General features: G+C 35.7%; 3 protein-coding genes across 11 annotated transcripts; 2 read left to right on the top strand and 1 right to left on the bottom strand.

Moving 5' to 3' along the window:
• Positions 1-618: 618 nt before the first annotated feature.
• Positions 619-1,779, top strand: LOC136069511 (uncharacterized). Its single transcript, XM_065778129.1, has 3 exons — positions 619-708; positions 1,011-1,236; positions 1,325-1,779. Exons 1-3 carry the CDS (start codon positions 619-621, stop codon positions 1,777-1,779), a joined length of 771 nt encoding a protein of 256 aa, XP_065634201.1.
• A 358-nt stretch (positions 1,780-2,137) lies between these two features.
• On the top strand, positions 2,138-2,956 carry LOC136069510 (uncharacterized). Its single transcript, XM_065778128.1, has 3 exons — positions 2,138-2,299; positions 2,382-2,505; positions 2,562-2,956. Exons 1-3 carry the CDS (start codon positions 2,138-2,140, stop codon positions 2,954-2,956), a joined length of 681 nt encoding a protein of 226 aa, XP_065634200.1.
• A 3,680-nt stretch (positions 2,957-6,636) lies between these two features.
• Positions 6,637-16,103, bottom strand: LOC112021204 (uncharacterized). Of its 9 annotated transcripts, XM_065778147.1 has the most exons (5): positions 15,915-16,103; positions 14,787-15,804; positions 13,642-13,708; positions 11,338-12,320; positions 6,637-6,970 (listed from the first exon to the last, which is right to left on the bottom strand). In XM_065778147.1, the coding sequence occupies exons 4-5, from the start codon at positions 12,317-12,319 to the stop codon at positions 6,915-6,917; spliced, it is 1,038 nt and encodes a 345-aa protein (XP_065634219.1). In that variant the 5' UTR covers position 12,320; positions 13,642-13,708; positions 14,787-15,804; positions 15,915-16,103; the 3' UTR covers positions 6,637-6,914. The 9 variants fall into 9 exon arrangements, 2 of the variants coding, with proteins under 2 accessions (XP_065634219.1, XP_065634220.1); XR_010630720.1 differs by lacking the exon at positions 11,338-12,320; XM_065778148.1 differs by lacking the exon at positions 14,787-15,804.
• Between the last annotated feature and the right edge of the window lie 1,573 nt (positions 16,104-17,676).

The raw sequence follows: 17,676 nt of genomic DNA, 5'->3' as shown, positions 1-17,676 counted from the left end.
TNTTTATTTATTTATTTATTATCTTGTAACCTTGCCCCATTGAACTAAAATCCTAACTCATAATTGAGAAAATATAATATGAATTCAACAAAAGGCACAAGAAGTCCTATATGTGGTGTAATAATTATTTAATTAGAGTTTCTCAATTTGTTATAAAAAATAATATTAGTTAGGTATGAAACTAGCAACTTTCTCTTAGAGCCCTCCATTTAATTAAGCGTATACTTTACATCCTTTTTTGACTTTGAACCCTGACTCGGTTAGAGGCAGCTCCAGCTAAATCTAAACTTATAATTAGTTAGACTAATAACGTAACTATTTTTTTAGAACATGTGCCCATAATTTTTTAAGTTGGACTGATAACATAACTATTTTTTGTACATAGATGGATTTGAATGATGAGGTACTTAGACCATAATTTTTTCGGACTTTATGCGAAAACTAGCCTTGGTTCATGCTGCATGCCGTTATTTGTGTTACATTATCCATCAAAGGCAACGACTAAAAAGAAGGCGTGTTCCCCACATTCCTACACAGTCAACCATAGAAAGACAGAAAGTTCGTGATGAAATAATGTCTCGACTTAGGAATAGTGAAAAATGCTATGATGTTATACGCATGGGTCCACAAGCTTTTCAAGGTTTGTGTGACATTTTACGGAGAGATGGTGATCTTCAAGACACACAGCGTGCCACGGTTGAAGAGCAAGTTGGCAAGTTTCTTCACATGCTAGCACATAATCAAACGCATCGTACAATGTCCTTCTTTTTTGTCGTTCCCGTGAGACCATTAGTCGCCATTTTCATAAGGTGTTAAGATCAATAATTATGTTAGAGGATCAATTCCTTCGACAACCTGACGGAACCCAAGTGCCACTTGAAATACTACAAAGTAGTAGGTTCAACCCATATTTTAAGGTAAATGTATCATGCATATAACTTATATTTGATAGTAGTTTAGTACAAATATATTTTAAGGTAAATGTTTTTGAGAGATAATGTTAATCTCAGGATTGTATTGGGGCACTTGATGGAACACATGTTCGTGTCAAAGTGTCTAATGAGGATGCACCAAGATATCGGGGTAGGAAAGGTTACACAACACAAAATGTGTTGGCGGCATGCTCATTTGATTTAAAATTCACATATGTATTACCGGGTTGGGAAGGAACTGCTTCAGATTCAAGAATAATAAAGAGTGCTTTAACTAGAAACGATAACTTGAAAATTCCACAAGGTAAATTTAATTCAAATACGTATTAGGGTGTATTCTTTATAATTAAAAAATTTGTAGTATATAATTAATGGTTGTTATTGTTGATTAGGTAAATATTATCTTGTTGATGCGGGATACATGAATAGAAGTCGCCTGATTGCACCTTATAGGGGAGTGCGTTATCATTTAAAAGAGTACTCTGTTCGTCCCCCTGAAAATGCTAAAGAATTGTTTAATTTGCGACATGCGTCATTGCGCACTGCTATTGAAAGAGCATTTGGTGTACTTAAAAAGAGATTTCCTATCATAGCAAGTACTACAGAGCCTAATTATTGTGTTGACACACAAAATGAAATCATTTTAGCATGTTGCATACTTCACAATTATTTAATGGGTGTCGATCCTGATGAAAGTATTATTGCTGAAGTTGATGAAGAGGTTTTGCATTCTCATCGTGAACGTGTGGCCCCTACTCCAAGAGAAGATGATGAGGATGCTAGGCAAGGATATATTATAAGAGATTCTATAGCATCAGCCATGTGGCAAAATTATGTCCAAATGTGATAGATTTTAGGTTTATTGTTGTCATGTCGTTTAAGACTATGCTATGTTTCAATTACTTAGACCTAAATGTTATGCAAATTTCTCTTTTCATTTTGATATTGCTCTCTATTTTTTGATAATTAATATTAATATTTACACAATATTTTATATGTGTTTTTTGTTCTATTAATTATAGCATGGGTAAGATATCAAAGAAGAATGGTGGAGATCCAAGCAAAGAAGTACAATGGAGTAGTGTTATGGATGATGCTTTAGTGGATGCTTTTTTACATCAGGTGATCATAGGTGGTAGAGTTAATGGAACTTTTACCTCTAAGCATATGATGACATAGTGAAAGAGTTGGTTGAAAAATTTAACATGGAGATTAACAAGGATAAGGTGAAAAATCGACAGAAAACACTGAAGAAGAATTTTCATGAATGCTATGACATATTTAAAGATGGATTGAGTGGTTTTGGATGGAATGATTCTTTAAATATGTGGACAGCTGAACCAGAAGTTTGGGAGCCACTCATAGCGGTAAATTACCATTTTTTTTTAGTTTAATTTTGTATTACATAATTATATCTGTTGTTTAACCATTTGTCTTGGTTTGTAACAGTCTAAACCTGCAGCCAAGAAGTGGATGACAACACCTATACCCAACTACTCTAAGATGGCACAACTTTGGGCTAAAGATAGAGCAAAAGGTGATCATGCTAAACTGCAAAGGAGAAACGTGCTAGGTATGCTGCATCGACCACTATTGATGAGATTGATAATTTGATATCTCAAAATGAAGTTTCTTTGGAGAACTTTGAAGTGGAAGATGATCAGAGGTCACCAGAAATTAATGTTGCACGTTCTCGAGTGTCATCACAGGATGCAATGTCTTCTAAAAGCAAGAAAAGACGACTGGCAGAAGATGATGAACTCGGGAATGTAATTTCCCAGTCATTCGATAATGTATCAAAGGCAATTGATAGGGCGACTGAGGTTATGGCAAAGTGTTTTTCAAAGTCATATGGAGCAGAAGTTCACACAGCTTTGGGCGTATTGGACTTAGATCCAATATCAAAGACTGAGGCCTACATATTTTTGATGGAAAATCCAACATATAAGGAGATGTTCTTTGGTTGCCCAGATCATGAGCGCAAATGTGTCTTATTGACACTAATGTCTAGGCCTAAAAATTAAAAAAAGTGAGGGATTTTTTTACCATCCTTAGTTTTGGAATGGATTATGTTGTTTTGTTTTGTTTTGGCAAACTCATTACCGGAGTTTTTTTTTTTTTTTTTTAAAGATATTGTTTGCATTTTTAGACTATTTATTTTGTTGAGAATAAATATGTGATGCGTGAATTGCTTTACAACATAGAAATATATATAACTTGTTTTTTAGCTACAATAAATTTTCTTTTTTCCTTAAACTAGAATTATTTTAGTTTTATATCAAGAAATTGATATGTTAATAGTTCTATCACCTCTGGTCTTAGCATGATGCAATCTATTCACCTTGAAAATCTATATTGTAATTCAATAATCTAACATAGACCCAATTGTGGCTAACTAGTTTCACATTATCCACTAAATACTAAATATTTCAAAGCAATTATAAGTTGTCATTGATTATTTTTTATGTTCTTTAAAATGAGGGGTATAATAGTAATGTTATTATAAAATGATTCCATTCCATTCCTTCCAATGTCACTTCCAAACAGTATTACTTACTTTCCATTCCATTCCATTCCTTTCCATTCCTTTATTTTATAACATCCAAACAAAATTTTTAAATTTCATTCCATTCCATTCCTTTCCCTAGTAAATCCATTCCATTACATTCTATTCCATTCCATTCCTTTAATGATCATTCCATTCCATTCCTTTATAAACTCCCAAGCGGATCAGTCTTTCTCCTTTCTCCATGTAGCAATCTTTTTTTTCTTTTTTCTTTTTTTGTCTTAAGCAGTTAGTTTTCTTTTATACTGAGAGGGCTCTGAATTGAAAAAATATAATTTATCACTTTTAAACGGTATTAGAGTGTTACCAAACAATGTAATGTACCGCTTTTTAAAGTTAAACGTGTCTGAATTTTAGATAGCCTTTTTTCCTTAAAGGCTTCTGCTATTATATATAGTATTAGACTAGGGCATGCAGGTACAGCTTATATCATGTCTTCCCGATTCCAACAAAAACTCAGCGGGAGAATTCGTCAGGTTGAGTGGCAATTGGCTTACCAATGGGCTCCCCTGCCCACTTTCACCATGTGATGTTGGTTGGCACCGAATGCTTTTACTTGTTTTAAATTCGACAGTTTTGTTTGGTTTACTCATGTACGTACTAATTAGTCTTTTTAATGATTTTTTACAGAAGGAAGAAGATTTAAACTGGATCTTAGAGTTGTGCACGTAAGGGATCTCAATTTTGTACTTAGGTTAGAGATCTTTGTGCACACGGACAAACAGCTCCGAGCATTCCACCTAATACTTGGCTGCGACCTCGTGTACTCTACCTGGCAGTCATTTAGCCAAGCTTTGCTGGTGGACAGCCCACTTCTACCGTACATCGACGTTTGGCACACCAATTTTCTTCCACCCTTCTTGATGGTTGGTGAAGCTCAAGACCTCGGCCCCGATATACTACAGCAGAGGGTCTTACATCGATGAGAGACAAATCGGCTGAACATGTGTCTCAAAGCCATAAGGTCCACGTTCCTGTCAAATAGCCTGAAGCTCAAGCCTGAACAGCCAAGCCAGAAGCAGCTAAGGCCGATTAAGACGCAAAGATGGTGACCAGGTGAAAAATGACCGTTGACCAGTTCCTGCTCGACACTCATCCTACAACTCAGCCTCAACAGCCTCAAGGCAAGGACCATACTCCTCCTCTTGCCACCAGCCATCCCAAAAAGAAGCAACGCATTAGCGATCAACTACCCAAGGTCCCAAGTGATGCTTCTTTAAAGACCCCTCCCCGGGTATCGGGCAAGATAACAATCCAGGAGCTAGCGAGTGATTCCCGATCAACTGCCCAGGTTGGAACTGACATGGCATCTTCATCTCGGCTCGAGGTCAATTGGCAGCCCACCTTTAAGTTCGACGATGGGCCCAGAGGCCTAAGGTCAAAGGGGCGAGTGGCCCAGAGCTTGGTGCACGGCCTCCTACTGCCTAAGGATGTTCCGTTTTTCTCGGATGGGACAGAGGAATCTCTGGCTAGGTGGTTACAATGGCACACCATAGGAGTAATTTTCTATCTCTCACTTTCACATTTATATTGATACGTGCGTATTCCTTTCACCTTCATACTAATCACTACTGCATTATCAGGCTGCGTAGCTGACCCACATTCTCGACGAGAGGCTAAAAGAGCTCGTTGAGGATGTCGAACGGGAAAAGGCCCTAAAGGACGTTGCCACTGCCACGGCAAAGAAGAGGGGCAAAGCTGCTGAAACTGCCAAAAAGAAGGCTTAGTCATCTGAGAAAGCTCAGTTGGTGGCCGAGAAGGAACTGGCTGAGATGAAAGCCAAGCTGGGGGGTGTAGAGCTTAAATTGGCGAAGGCAGAAAGCCTAAACTTGGCCCAAGCTGACGAAATAGCTGACCTAAAGGCGGCCTTTAAAGCCTATGAGGAGAAGTGGTACAACAAAGGCTTCATGGATGCTGAGAACTCTGTGGAGCCTATTGTCCACCAAGCCCTGTTTCATGGGTTCGGGGAGGGGTGGCTAGCAGACATTCAAATAATGGGAGTGGCCGAAGATTCCCCACTAAGGAACCCAGAACAAATCCTATACCTGGCTCCAACTCCTCGCGTTCAGAGTCAAGCTGGTGCTGCTGACGAGGAAGATACCCCCAGCATTAGGGAGCTGGTGCGAGCGATTGACACCCATATAGAGACTATCGATCTCGAGGTCACTAGCAACCTTAATGTTGCCGAAGATGCACAAGTCCAACAACCACCCGCTGATCCAACCGAGCACGTCTCCGACTGGCAAGCTGATGATGCAGTCCATCTCTCGCCCACCGATCCTTCAGTCTCATACTTATGTTTTTAGCTTGTTTTTATTTTCCGTTCGTGTTTAATTTTTACTTTTATTTGTTTGGTTTGCCTACAATCATCAGTTTGTGGTGACAAAAAAATGATTTGGTTTTTATTTCTATTTGCATTTCTTTGTTTTTATCAGTCATCTAGACATGGTGAACAAACATTTGGTTTAATCATATTTATGAATGTTAGCTACTGAGTTATTCCTTCTGTCATGCTCTGCTTGCTTCTTTCCATTTATATATATATATATATTCCTAATGACCAGGCAGTCTAATCATGGTTTGCCTCTAAATGATTATTGAGACTGTTTTCTTGTTTGTCTTCAAAAGGATAGATTATATCTATGCATGTATAGTGACAAGGACTAGTCTAGAAGAGATTTCCTATATCAAGAAAGAATTGGCTCCTCGGTAATAAGAACTAAATTTGACATACGTTGACTTATCTAGGAAAATTTAGTGTAGGGTAATTACCTTCCCCGTGATTTGGATTGAAACCGAGAGATCGGTTTTAGTCTCCTGAATAATTTGACATAATCTCCATGTGCTTAGTGATTAGAATAGAGCCGAGAAACTAGTTTCTATTCTTGGTATAACTCAGTGTAAGGTTTCCTTTCGTTCAGTGATTAAGATCGACTCGGGAATCAGTCTTCGTCCTTAAGCAAATTTCGAGATTAGGTTTCTATCACGACCCAAACCTGTACTTCAGGATTTAGAGCATGACCGGCATGTTAATATCAAGTTTAGCTTAATACTAACACGAACCAACCTAAACTGAAGGGGCTTATCAAGAATTTGTTTCTTGAATTCCTGCTTATTTTCTTACATAAAACCATAATATACAAAAATGGTGGAAACCCTGAGATTTTATTTCCTTTAAACTTGGAAGATTACCACCTGGTTGAAACTTAGGGTATTTGTGTAAATATTACATAGCTAAACATCTAACAGAACTCTTATTACAAATCTAACCCCAAAGACATACACGGGGGTTCAAAACAAACTAAGATACTGAATTACATCTGTGCTCAAGGATCAAGTACATCTTGATTCCTCCTATACAACAAAAGAGCTAAACTACTATACAACAAAAACTCTACATTCTAACAAACGAGAATTCACGAAATCCTTGCCACCTCTAACACTCTCGTTGCTTCCAGGAAGAACCTGTGCACTGAAATATAAAAGGGTGAGCTGCGAAGCCCAGTAAGGTTTTTAAGCTCCATGGGCCTTTGATAAGAATGCTTGTAAATCAAATATTTTATGGATATTCAGATAGGAGAACGTTTTTCATACATAGTATTTCATAATATTCATAATAACAACTTACACATTTTTCATAGAGAAATAATTGTTCTCTTTTTCTTATCATATTAATACTACAAAATATTTTAGACTAATTTCTTTTCATTTCTTAGAAAGTCACTAAACTTTATATTAACTCTTTAAAATCATATAAAATAATCATTTCATTCATAAACCTTTTCTCATAAAATATTATGACATTTAACATAAACTTATACTTTAATTGAGCGCGGACGCACCGCCATCCTCAATACATACTTTAATTGAGCGCGGACGAACCGCCATCCTCAATACATTCTTTAATTGAGTGCGGACGAACCGCCATCCTCAATAGATTCTTTAGTTGAAAGGTTTTACTGCGTAATACTTTTTGAAATAATTTTTATACTTATCAAAAGAACATATCTCAAATCCCTTAACTAAAAACAGAAGACAAGAGAGATTGTACAAGAGGAGCTCAAGTGTCCGTGTTCTCGTTCTCGTCACCAAAATGAAAACCAAAACTTATTATGGACAAACTCTTCCTAATATATAAACTTATACCTCAATCACAACCTAACTCTCAAACTCAAGAAAATTCTTAATTCCCATCACATAAAGCTCCCCAAAGCATATGATACAATCACCAAACACACTATGCATCCAAACTATAGAGAAACCAAGGCATAAAATTTATATATGATTCTAACATACCAAAGGATGAGCATATTAAATTATAGCTCAAAACATTCACCCTAACTTGAGAATTAAATCCTCAAAGTTAGGCATGTCTCTTACTGTTCACTGTTCTATTCCAGCAGCATATGCCCCATTTGTAAAATACAAACGGGCTGTCCACACACATCCAATTGTCACAAAATTTTACATAACTACTCCCCTGTATGTCCAGTATAAAAATAAAAGTTTCTTAGTCAAATCATAAAACCATAATTTACTAAAAATCATATAATACGACATACTCAAATCTGTCCTGACAGAATTTCATGCAAATTTAGAAATTAAACCATTATTTTTATATTGATCCAAATGTTGTGAGACCACTTCCATAGCAAGCGTATGTGTATTAGATTTCAAGAAAATAACCCTAGCATCCAAATTCACTATATACAATTTAATACATAATTTATCATGCATAAACACAGAATCTATCACAGTGACAGCTTTGCAACATTTTCTTGTAAATTCACAAACAATTATTAAATGATGGTATTTTCATATGGGGATTTTTATGCACTCATTTAAACATGTTATAAAACACTTATATACAGTCATTTAACCATTTAGAGCAAAATGACATACAACCAAAAATCCCAGCAGTAACATCCATAATACTCATCCTAACTTTTTCTCACTTCTTTAATCATACACAATCCTTAATTAGTAAAAACCCTAAGCTACTTTCAACAAATCACCAACACAATTTCAAATCTTCTTAAAACAGCATATATATATATATATACATATATAAACTTACAAGTTCATGATTCCCTAATTTCACAAACCACAAATACCATTACAAAAATTCTTTAAAGAAATCATGGATTCTAAGATGAGAGTAGGTAGCCCTTACCAATTTTCTTGTTCTTGATGGGAATTAGAGGTAGAGAGCTTGAGAGAATTTTCTTTCTTTTGGTTTAGGACCCGTGGGAATGAAAGGGAGAGAAGAGTTAAGAGAATTTTCCTTCTTTTGGTGTGTGTGTGAACCCTTGGACTTGAGGGAAGACTTAAGAGAGCTTCCTAGCTCTTTCCTCAAGAGAAAAGAGAGTAAAGTTGAGGTGAAAAATCTGATTTTGCATGGATCCGTAGGAAAATGAGAGGAAGAGTTTCTTGGAAGTTCCATTTGTCTTGAGAAAAGTCAAAAGAAGAAACTAGGTGGAGCTTGTTCATTGCATGGCTAAGTCTTGGTCTTTGGAGTTGGTCATCATGCATAAAACTTTGGCATTATGTGTGTTGAATTTCCATTGGTTGCATGTGTGGGTGGAATTTCAATCATAATATCTCATGCATCATACATATTGAAAACACCAACAACTATATATATATATATATATATATATATGTATCTCATAACTAAACCACCTAATATAGTTTTGCACATACTTAGTATATATTTATAATACAATTAGTCATGAAATTATTTATAATCTTTACAATTCTTATTCAAATGTATTATAAAATAATATGCTTATCAAATACTCTTATATTAATTATATAAAGGAAGTGATTAAAATAATAATTAACTATTTAAACACATAGTTTAACTATTAATTTGGGCCAGGGTGTTACATCCTTCCCTCCTTAAAAAAAATTTCATCCTCGAAAATTATATCTGTGAATATCTTTGTATTACAACAATGTGAAATAATAAATGGTGAAAACCACAAAACATAATATAATCACATGTCAAGTTATTTATATACATTCCAACTCTTTATCTCACTATAAAATTTTCCTTAAGTTATGATACATGCTTTCAACGATTTTTTTTTTATGCCCAATTAAAAGATGCAGCACTATATACACATCCAGACAAGCACTAAGAGTACGTCACATAATATATATTCAATCTAAGAATACAATTAAGAAATTCTTTAATGCACTGATCAGAATTTATAATGTCAATACTTAGTGGATTTGATAAGAAAATATCTTAATTGTGACAAACAGATATTAGAAATCATTCACTTGTCAAAATTTTTGTGACTTGGCAAAACACATTATATTTCAAGAGGTACAATAGAATGAATCAATCAAATAAGATCTATTCCACAAACTCAAAGATTTCTTAGAGAGCATCCATTTAGCATATACCTCTCCTTAAAAAAAAAAAAAAAAAAAAGAGATATAATGTTATACATTATCAACAGCCAAAAACTTATCAAAATTCACTTTGGCAACATTTTTTTTTTTTTTAAATCAACTTCATCAAATAATATCATCACAAGTGATATTATGTTATATTAAAATTTTTCGTTGTCAATAACTTGTTTAACCACACGTGAGCTCAACGGCAGTTAACAAATTACCCGACTAAGAAATAGGCAAAATAATCATTTTATGTCACCCCCCATAAGGTTAGTTGGCAAATGACTTAGCAGATCACACGTGGCCAGCGGTGTTCAACTAAATCAGTCCATACCAACTTTAGGAAGGCTGACTACCATAAAATAAGATAGACAAATTTTCAAAACATTTAATAACTCAAAAACTTCTTTCTTCCTTAAAAAGTTTGATAAACAATTTCCAAATAAACATTATAATCATTGTTTTACATTTCAAAAATCAAAATGGAACTCTCATCAATAAAGTATAAATATATTATTACCACACTATAGTTTACTTAAGGTATCTCATTAATTCACTTGTACTAAAAGGAGAGAGGGCATGTTTATTGTGTTTATAATAATCATAGCTTACCAAAACCCTTCTTTCTAAAGCTCTAATCCCTTAATTTGCAAATGCTTCTCATGATCTTCCTGGCTCTTAGAGTATATTAGAATATCATCAATGAATATCACCACAAACTGATCTAAGTAAGGCTGGAACACTCTATTCCTTAAATCCATAAAAGCAGCTAGTGCATTTATTAATCCAAAAGGCATTACAAGAAATTCATAGTGACCATATCGGGTTCAAAAGGCAGTTTTCAGTATATCATCCTTCTTCACCTTCAATTGATGATAGCTAGAACGCAAATCAATTTTTGAGAAAATTAATGCTCCTTGTAATTGATCAAATAAATCATCTATTCGGGGAAGGGGATACTTGTTCTTCACTATTACCTTATTCAATTCCCGATAATCAATACCAAGTCTCAAACTTCCATCCTTCTTTTTAACAAACAGAACTGGTGCACCCCATGGCTAAACACTTGGCCTAATAAAACCCTTATCAAGCAGATCTTGTAATTGCAATTTTAACTCTCTAAGTTCAGCTGGGGCCATTTTACAACTACATGGTGAGTCGACAACCAGTCCATACCCAAAATGACATCAAAGTCATGCATATTTAACAATATTAAATCTGCAACTAACTCCCTACCAGCAATATTTATAACACAACTTCGATACACCCATTGAGCACACAATATTACACTCGAAGGAGTAGACACCCATAGTTCACAATCCAACAACTCAGGACTATGTGTAACATATCAACAAAAGCAGGGATATAAAAGAGTGTGAAGAGCCAGAATCAAATAAAACATGAGCAGCTTTAGAAAAATATTGAGAGTACCTAATACCACATCCGGTGCTGCTTGTGCATCTTGTTCCGTGAGGGCAAAAACTCTTCCCTGGACCATAGGCCTCTTTTGTCCACTTCCAGTAGTGGAGTTCCCTTTGTTAGAATTATTTGGACAATCCTTAATAAAATGACCAGGTTTCCCACAATGAAAACAGGTACGGTTGGCAGTACGGCATTCCCCGGGATGAAGCCTCCCACATTGTGCACATTTTTCTACATCTCTTGGCAGGTACTTAGTGGTATTCTTCTTGGAGGAGCTAAGGGAGGATTTTCCTTTCCAGGGCTGGTTAAACTTCATTGTCTTGCCTTTATCCTGTTCCATCACTGCTTTCATTTTAGCACGTTCTTGAATGTCGCCTTCTACAGCTTCAGCAAGTGTAACCAATTCCTTATAGTCCTCCACCCGGGAAGTAGTTAAACGTACTCTGATTTTGAAATTCAGCCCTTTGCGAAACTTCTTAACCCTTAAAGCTTCAGTAGAGACAAGATGAGGAGCAAAACGAGACAACTCAGTAAACTTTGCTTCATATTGAGCAATCCCCATACTCCCTTGAACAAGTTCATCAAAATTTTCAGCTTGTTTATCTCTGAAGCGTTCTGTAAAATATTGCTCATAAAATTTCTTCACAAATTCCGCCCAATTAATCTGGGCATTATCACCTCTTCCTTCTAATAGAAGTCTCTCTGCTGACTTCCACCATATTACAGCAGGACCTTCAAACATGTATGTAGCATAATCCACCTTCTGAGAATCAGTGCATCCAAGGAATTTGAAAATATTTTCCATCTTAAAAACCCAACTTTCTGCTTCTAATGGATTTGTAGTGCCACTAAAAGAAGGAGGCCTTTGCTTTAGAAAAGCCTCTTGGGTAGAACCTTGACTAACTCCATCTGGAGGATGGATATTAGCTGCCCTTTGGGCAATCTCCTGCAACACTTGGTTGCACACACTACTTATATCTGAAGCTTGCATCCTATCAAGAAACGACGTCATATATGCTAGGATACCATTTTTCTTCATTATTAACATATTCATAATCATGAACATTATAATATAAACTCAATATGTGTGGTAGATTAGTCATGCAATTATACAAACATAAAGCACAACAAGATTCACAAAACAAAAATTCAAATGTCTTTGAAGAGATATGCATTTACTAATCTACCTGAGCTACCCCTTTCTAACTTCTAAAAACACTTGCATCTATCTAAAAGTTTATAAAATCATAACCTATGCTCTGATAACACAACTGTCACGACCCAAACTTGTACTTCAGGATTTAGAGCATGACCGGCATGTTAATATCAAGTTTACCTTAATACTAACACGAACCAACCTAAACTGAAGGGGCTTATCAAGAATTTATTTCTTGAATTCCTGCTTATTTACTTACATAAAACCATAATATACAAAAATGGTGGAAACCTTGAGATTTCATTTCCTTTAAACTTGGAAGATTACCACCTGGTTGAAACTTAGGGTATCTGTGTAAATATTACATAGCTAAACATCTAACAGAACTCTTATTACAAACCTAACCCCAAAGACATACACGGGGGTTCGAAATAAACTAAGATACTGAATTACATCTGTGCTCAAGGATCAAGTACATCTTGATTCCTCCTATACAACAAAAGAGCTAAACTACTATACAACAAAAACTCTACATTCTAACAAACGAGAATTCACAAAATCCTTGCCACTTCTAACACTCTCGCTGCTTCCAGGAAGAACCTGTGCACTGAAATACAAAAGGGTGAGCTGCGAAGCCCAGTAAGGTTTTTAAGCTCCATGGGCCTTTGATAAGAATGCTTGTAAATCAAATATTTTATGGATATTCAGATAGGAGAACGTTTTTCATACATAGTATTTCATAATATTCATAATAACAACTTACACATCTTTCATAGAGAAATAATTGTTCTCTTTTTCTTATCATATTAATACTACAAAATATTTCAGACTAATTTCTTTTCATTTCTTAGAAAGTCACTAAACTTTATATTAACTCTTTAAAATCATATAAAATAATCATTTCATTCATAAACCTTTTCTCATAAAATATTATGACATTTAACGTAAACTTATACTTTAATTGAGCGTGGATGCATCGCCATCCTCAATACATACTTTAATTGAGCGCGGACGTACCGCCATCCTCAATACATTCTTTAATTGAGTGCGGACGAACCGCCATCCTCAATAGATTCTTTAGTTGAAAGGTTTTACTGCGTAATACTTTTTGAAATAATTTTTATACTTATCAAAAGAACATATCTCAAATCCCTTACCTGAAAACAGAAGACGAGAGAGATTGTACAAGAGGAGCTCAAGTGTTCGTGTTCTCGTTCTTGTCACCTAAATGAAAACCAAAACTTATTATGGACAAACTCTTCCTAATATATAAACTTATACCTCAATCATAACCTAACTCTCAAACTCAAGAAAATTCTTAATTCCCATCACATAAAGTTCCCCAAAGCATATGATACAATCACCAAACACACTATGCATCCAAACTATAGAGAAACCAAGGCATAAAATTTATATATGATTCTAACATACCAAAGGATGAGCATATTAAATTATAGCTCAAAACATTCACCCTAACTTGAGAATTAAATCCTCAAAGTTAGGCATGTCTCTTACTGTTCACTGTTCTATTCCAGCAGCATATGCCCCATTTGTAAAATACAAACGGGCTGTCCACACACATCCAATTGTCACAAAATTTTACATAACTACTCCCCTGTATGTCCAGTATAAACATAAAAGTTTCGTAGTCAAATCATAAAACCATAATTTACTAAAAATCATATAATACGACATACTCAAATCTGTCCTGACAGAATTTCATGCAAATTTAGAAATTAAACCATTATTTTTATATTGATCCAAATGTTGTGAGACCACTTCCATAGCAAGCGTATGTGTATTAGATTTCAAGAAAATAACCCTAGCATCCAAATTCACTATATACAATTTAATACATAATTTATCATGCATAAACACAGAATCTATCACAGTGACAGCTTTGCAACATTTTCTTGTAAATTCACAAACAATTATTAAATGATGGTATTTTCATATGGGGATTTTTATGCACTCATTTAAACATGTTATAAAACACTTATATACAGTCATTTAACCATTTAGAGCAAAATGACATACAACCAAAAATCCCAGCAGTAACATCCATAATACTCATCCTAACTTTTTCTCACTTCTTTAATCATACACAATCCTTAATTAGTAAAAACCCTAAGCTACTTTCAACAAATCACCAACACAATTTCAAATCTTCTTAAAACAGCATATATATATATATATATAAACTTACAAGTTCATGATTCCCTAATTTCACGAACCACAAATACCATTACAAAAATTCTTTAAAGAAATCATGGATTCTAAGATGAGAGTAGCTAGCCCTTACCAATTTTCTTGTTCTTGAGGGGAATTAGAGGTAGAGAGCTTGAGAGAATTTTCTTTCTTTTGGTTTAGGACCCGTGGGAATGAAAGGGGGAGAAGAGTTAAGAGAATTTTCCTTCTTTTGGTGTGTGTGTGAACCCTTGGACTTGAGGGAAGACTTAAGAGAGCTTCCTAGCTCTTTCCTCAAGAGAAAAGAGAGTAAAGTTGAGGTGAAAAATCTGATTTTGCATGGATCCGTAGGAAAATGAGAGGAAGAGTTTCTTGGAAGTTCCATTTGTCTTGAGAAAAGTCAAAAGAAGAAACTAGGTGGAGTTTGTTCATTGCATGGCTAAGTCTTGGTCTTTGGAGTTTGTCATCATGCATAAAACTTTGGCATTATGTGTGTTGAATTTCCATTGGTTGCATGGGTGGGTAAAATTTCAATTATAATATCTCATGCATCATACATATTTAAAACACCAACAACTATATATATATATATATATATATATCTCATAACTAAACCGCCTAATATAGTTTTGCACATACTTAGTATATATTTATAATACAATTAGTCATTAAATTATTTATAATCTTTACAATTCTTATTCAAATGTATTATAAAATAATATGCTTATCAAATACTCTTATATTAATTATAGAAAGGAAGTGATTAAAATAATAATTCACTATTTAAACACATAGTTTAACTATTAATTTGGATCAAGGTGTTACAGTTTCTACCTATGTAGTGATGAAAACCAAACTGGGAATAGGTTTCTGTTCTTAAGGAAATTTTGAGATTAGGTTTCCACCTATTCGGTGATGAAAATCGACCTGAGAACAGGTTTCTATCCTTAGATAAGATTTGAGATTAGGTTTCCATCTGTCCGATGATGAAGATCGAACTGGGAACAGGTTTCTGTCCTTGGGTAAATTTTGAGATTCGGCTTCCACCTGTCTAGTGATGAAGATCGAACCAAGAACAGGTTTCTGCCCTTGGAATAAATTGTCTCAGTTCTCCTCATGTTTGTTGATTGAGGCTAATGAATTAACAGCGATGGAATTATAAGTACAAATACACCTACATGGATAAACATCATCTTTGTAGCAATTAATATTATGCACATATAACATTACATTCAATCCATACCCCTGCGTATGGACAATCAATGGTAAAATTTCTTCAAATTATGGACATTCCATGGCCGGAGAAGTGGCCTTTCATCCAAATCTACCAAATAGTACGCCCTTGCACCCACAATGGTGGTAACTTTATAAGGTCCTTCCCAGGTTGGGGCTAGCTTCCCCACATTGGCGTCTCGCATATTTCCAACAGCTTTCCTCAACACTAAGTCCCTAGCGCCGAATCCCCTTGTCTTTACATCTTGGTTGTACCTTCGCGCAAGCTTTTACTGATACTCAGCCAGACGTATAGTTGTTGATTCTCGACACTCTTCCAGTATATCCAAATGCTTCACCATTAATTCGTCATTCTGGGTAAAGGTAAATCTCGTAACCCATGCACTACATAGGTTTATCTCAGCTGATATGACTACCTTCGCCCCATACATTAAGGAAAATGGAGTTTCTCCCGTGGATCTCCTAAGGGTTGTTTGGTACGCCCATAAAACATTGGGCAACTCCTCGGCCCACCTACCATTCGTGCCCTCCAATCTTTTCTTTAATCCATTCACAATTGTTGTGTTAGTGGCTTCAGCCTGGCCGTTGCTTTGAGGATAGGCTGAGGTGGAATATTTGTTTTTGATGCCGAGATTACTACAAAACTCACGAAAGGATCTACTATCGAACTGCAACCTATTGTCGGATATGAGGGAATCTGGTACCCTAAATCTTGTCACTATGTTTCTCTATAGAAACTTTTTAACATCTGCGTCCTAGATATTAGCCAATGTCTCAACCTCCGCCCATTTAGTGAAGTAATCTACAGCTACCAAAACAAAACTTTGATTGCCCGTGGCCCGAGGAAACGGACCGACAATGTCCAACCCCATTAGGCAAAGGGCCAAGGGCTGCAAATGGGAATTGAACTACCTACTGGTTGCTAGATCAACGGGGCATGCTTTTGACACTGCTCGTACTTCCATATGTATTCGGTGGCATCCTTTTGCATCTGTGGCCACCAAAACCCCTAGGTCATGCTTAGTGTGCCAATGAACGTCCTCCTACATGACTGTCGCACAACCAGTACCAAGCAACTACCCGTCATATCCTGCTAGCTTCCTTTTCATCATCTGGTAACTTATCCTCAGCCAGAAAGTCAATGATTGAGTCCATCCAACATGGCTTGAACACTGTTAAAACTGAGACACCTACCGTTACATTGATACTTGCTTTCAATTCTGTCCCTGGGCCACTTGGACCACCTTTGCCTTGAGAAACCAACTCATAACCTACCTCACCACTCACAAGTACTCCTTCATTCGGGGATCTCGGGCTTTAAAACTACCTTGTACCTAACTAACCACCAATCAGGAATCTGAGTAAACCTCAACTTCCCATGCTCCCATATCCAGAACGGTTCTCAATCCAGCCAACAAGGCTTCATACTCAGTTTCGTTGTTGCAAGCCCAAAAACTCAACCTGAAGGAATGTTCCAATCTGATCCCTTCTAGAGTGATGATGACAATTCCGACCCCAGCTCCCACTGTACTGGAAGTGCCTGTTAGGATTAGTGCCCTTAAATCCTATTGTATGGTGCTATGTATGATATTAAGTATGACTTAATATTGTGATTGATAAAGTTGTTTTATTATTATCTAAAATAATGGTAACATGAATATTTGGACATTATCATATAGTCCATGAGATGCATAGTATGTGATTTATGTGAAAAGTCACAGAAGATATAAATCATAGGTTCTTTGTAAACTTAGAATTTTAGTTCGTAATTG

The sequence above is a fragment of the Quercus suber genome, unplaced genomic scaffold, assembly GCF_002906115.3.
Source record: "Quercus suber isolate HL8 unplaced genomic scaffold, Cork oak 2.0 scaffold_174, whole genome shotgun sequence".
Taxonomy (NCBI): domain Eukaryota; kingdom Viridiplantae; phylum Streptophyta; class Magnoliopsida; order Fagales; family Fagaceae; genus Quercus; species Quercus suber.
Note: the sequence above shows the minus strand (reverse complement) of the source record. Positions and strands in the feature narration are given on the sequence as shown.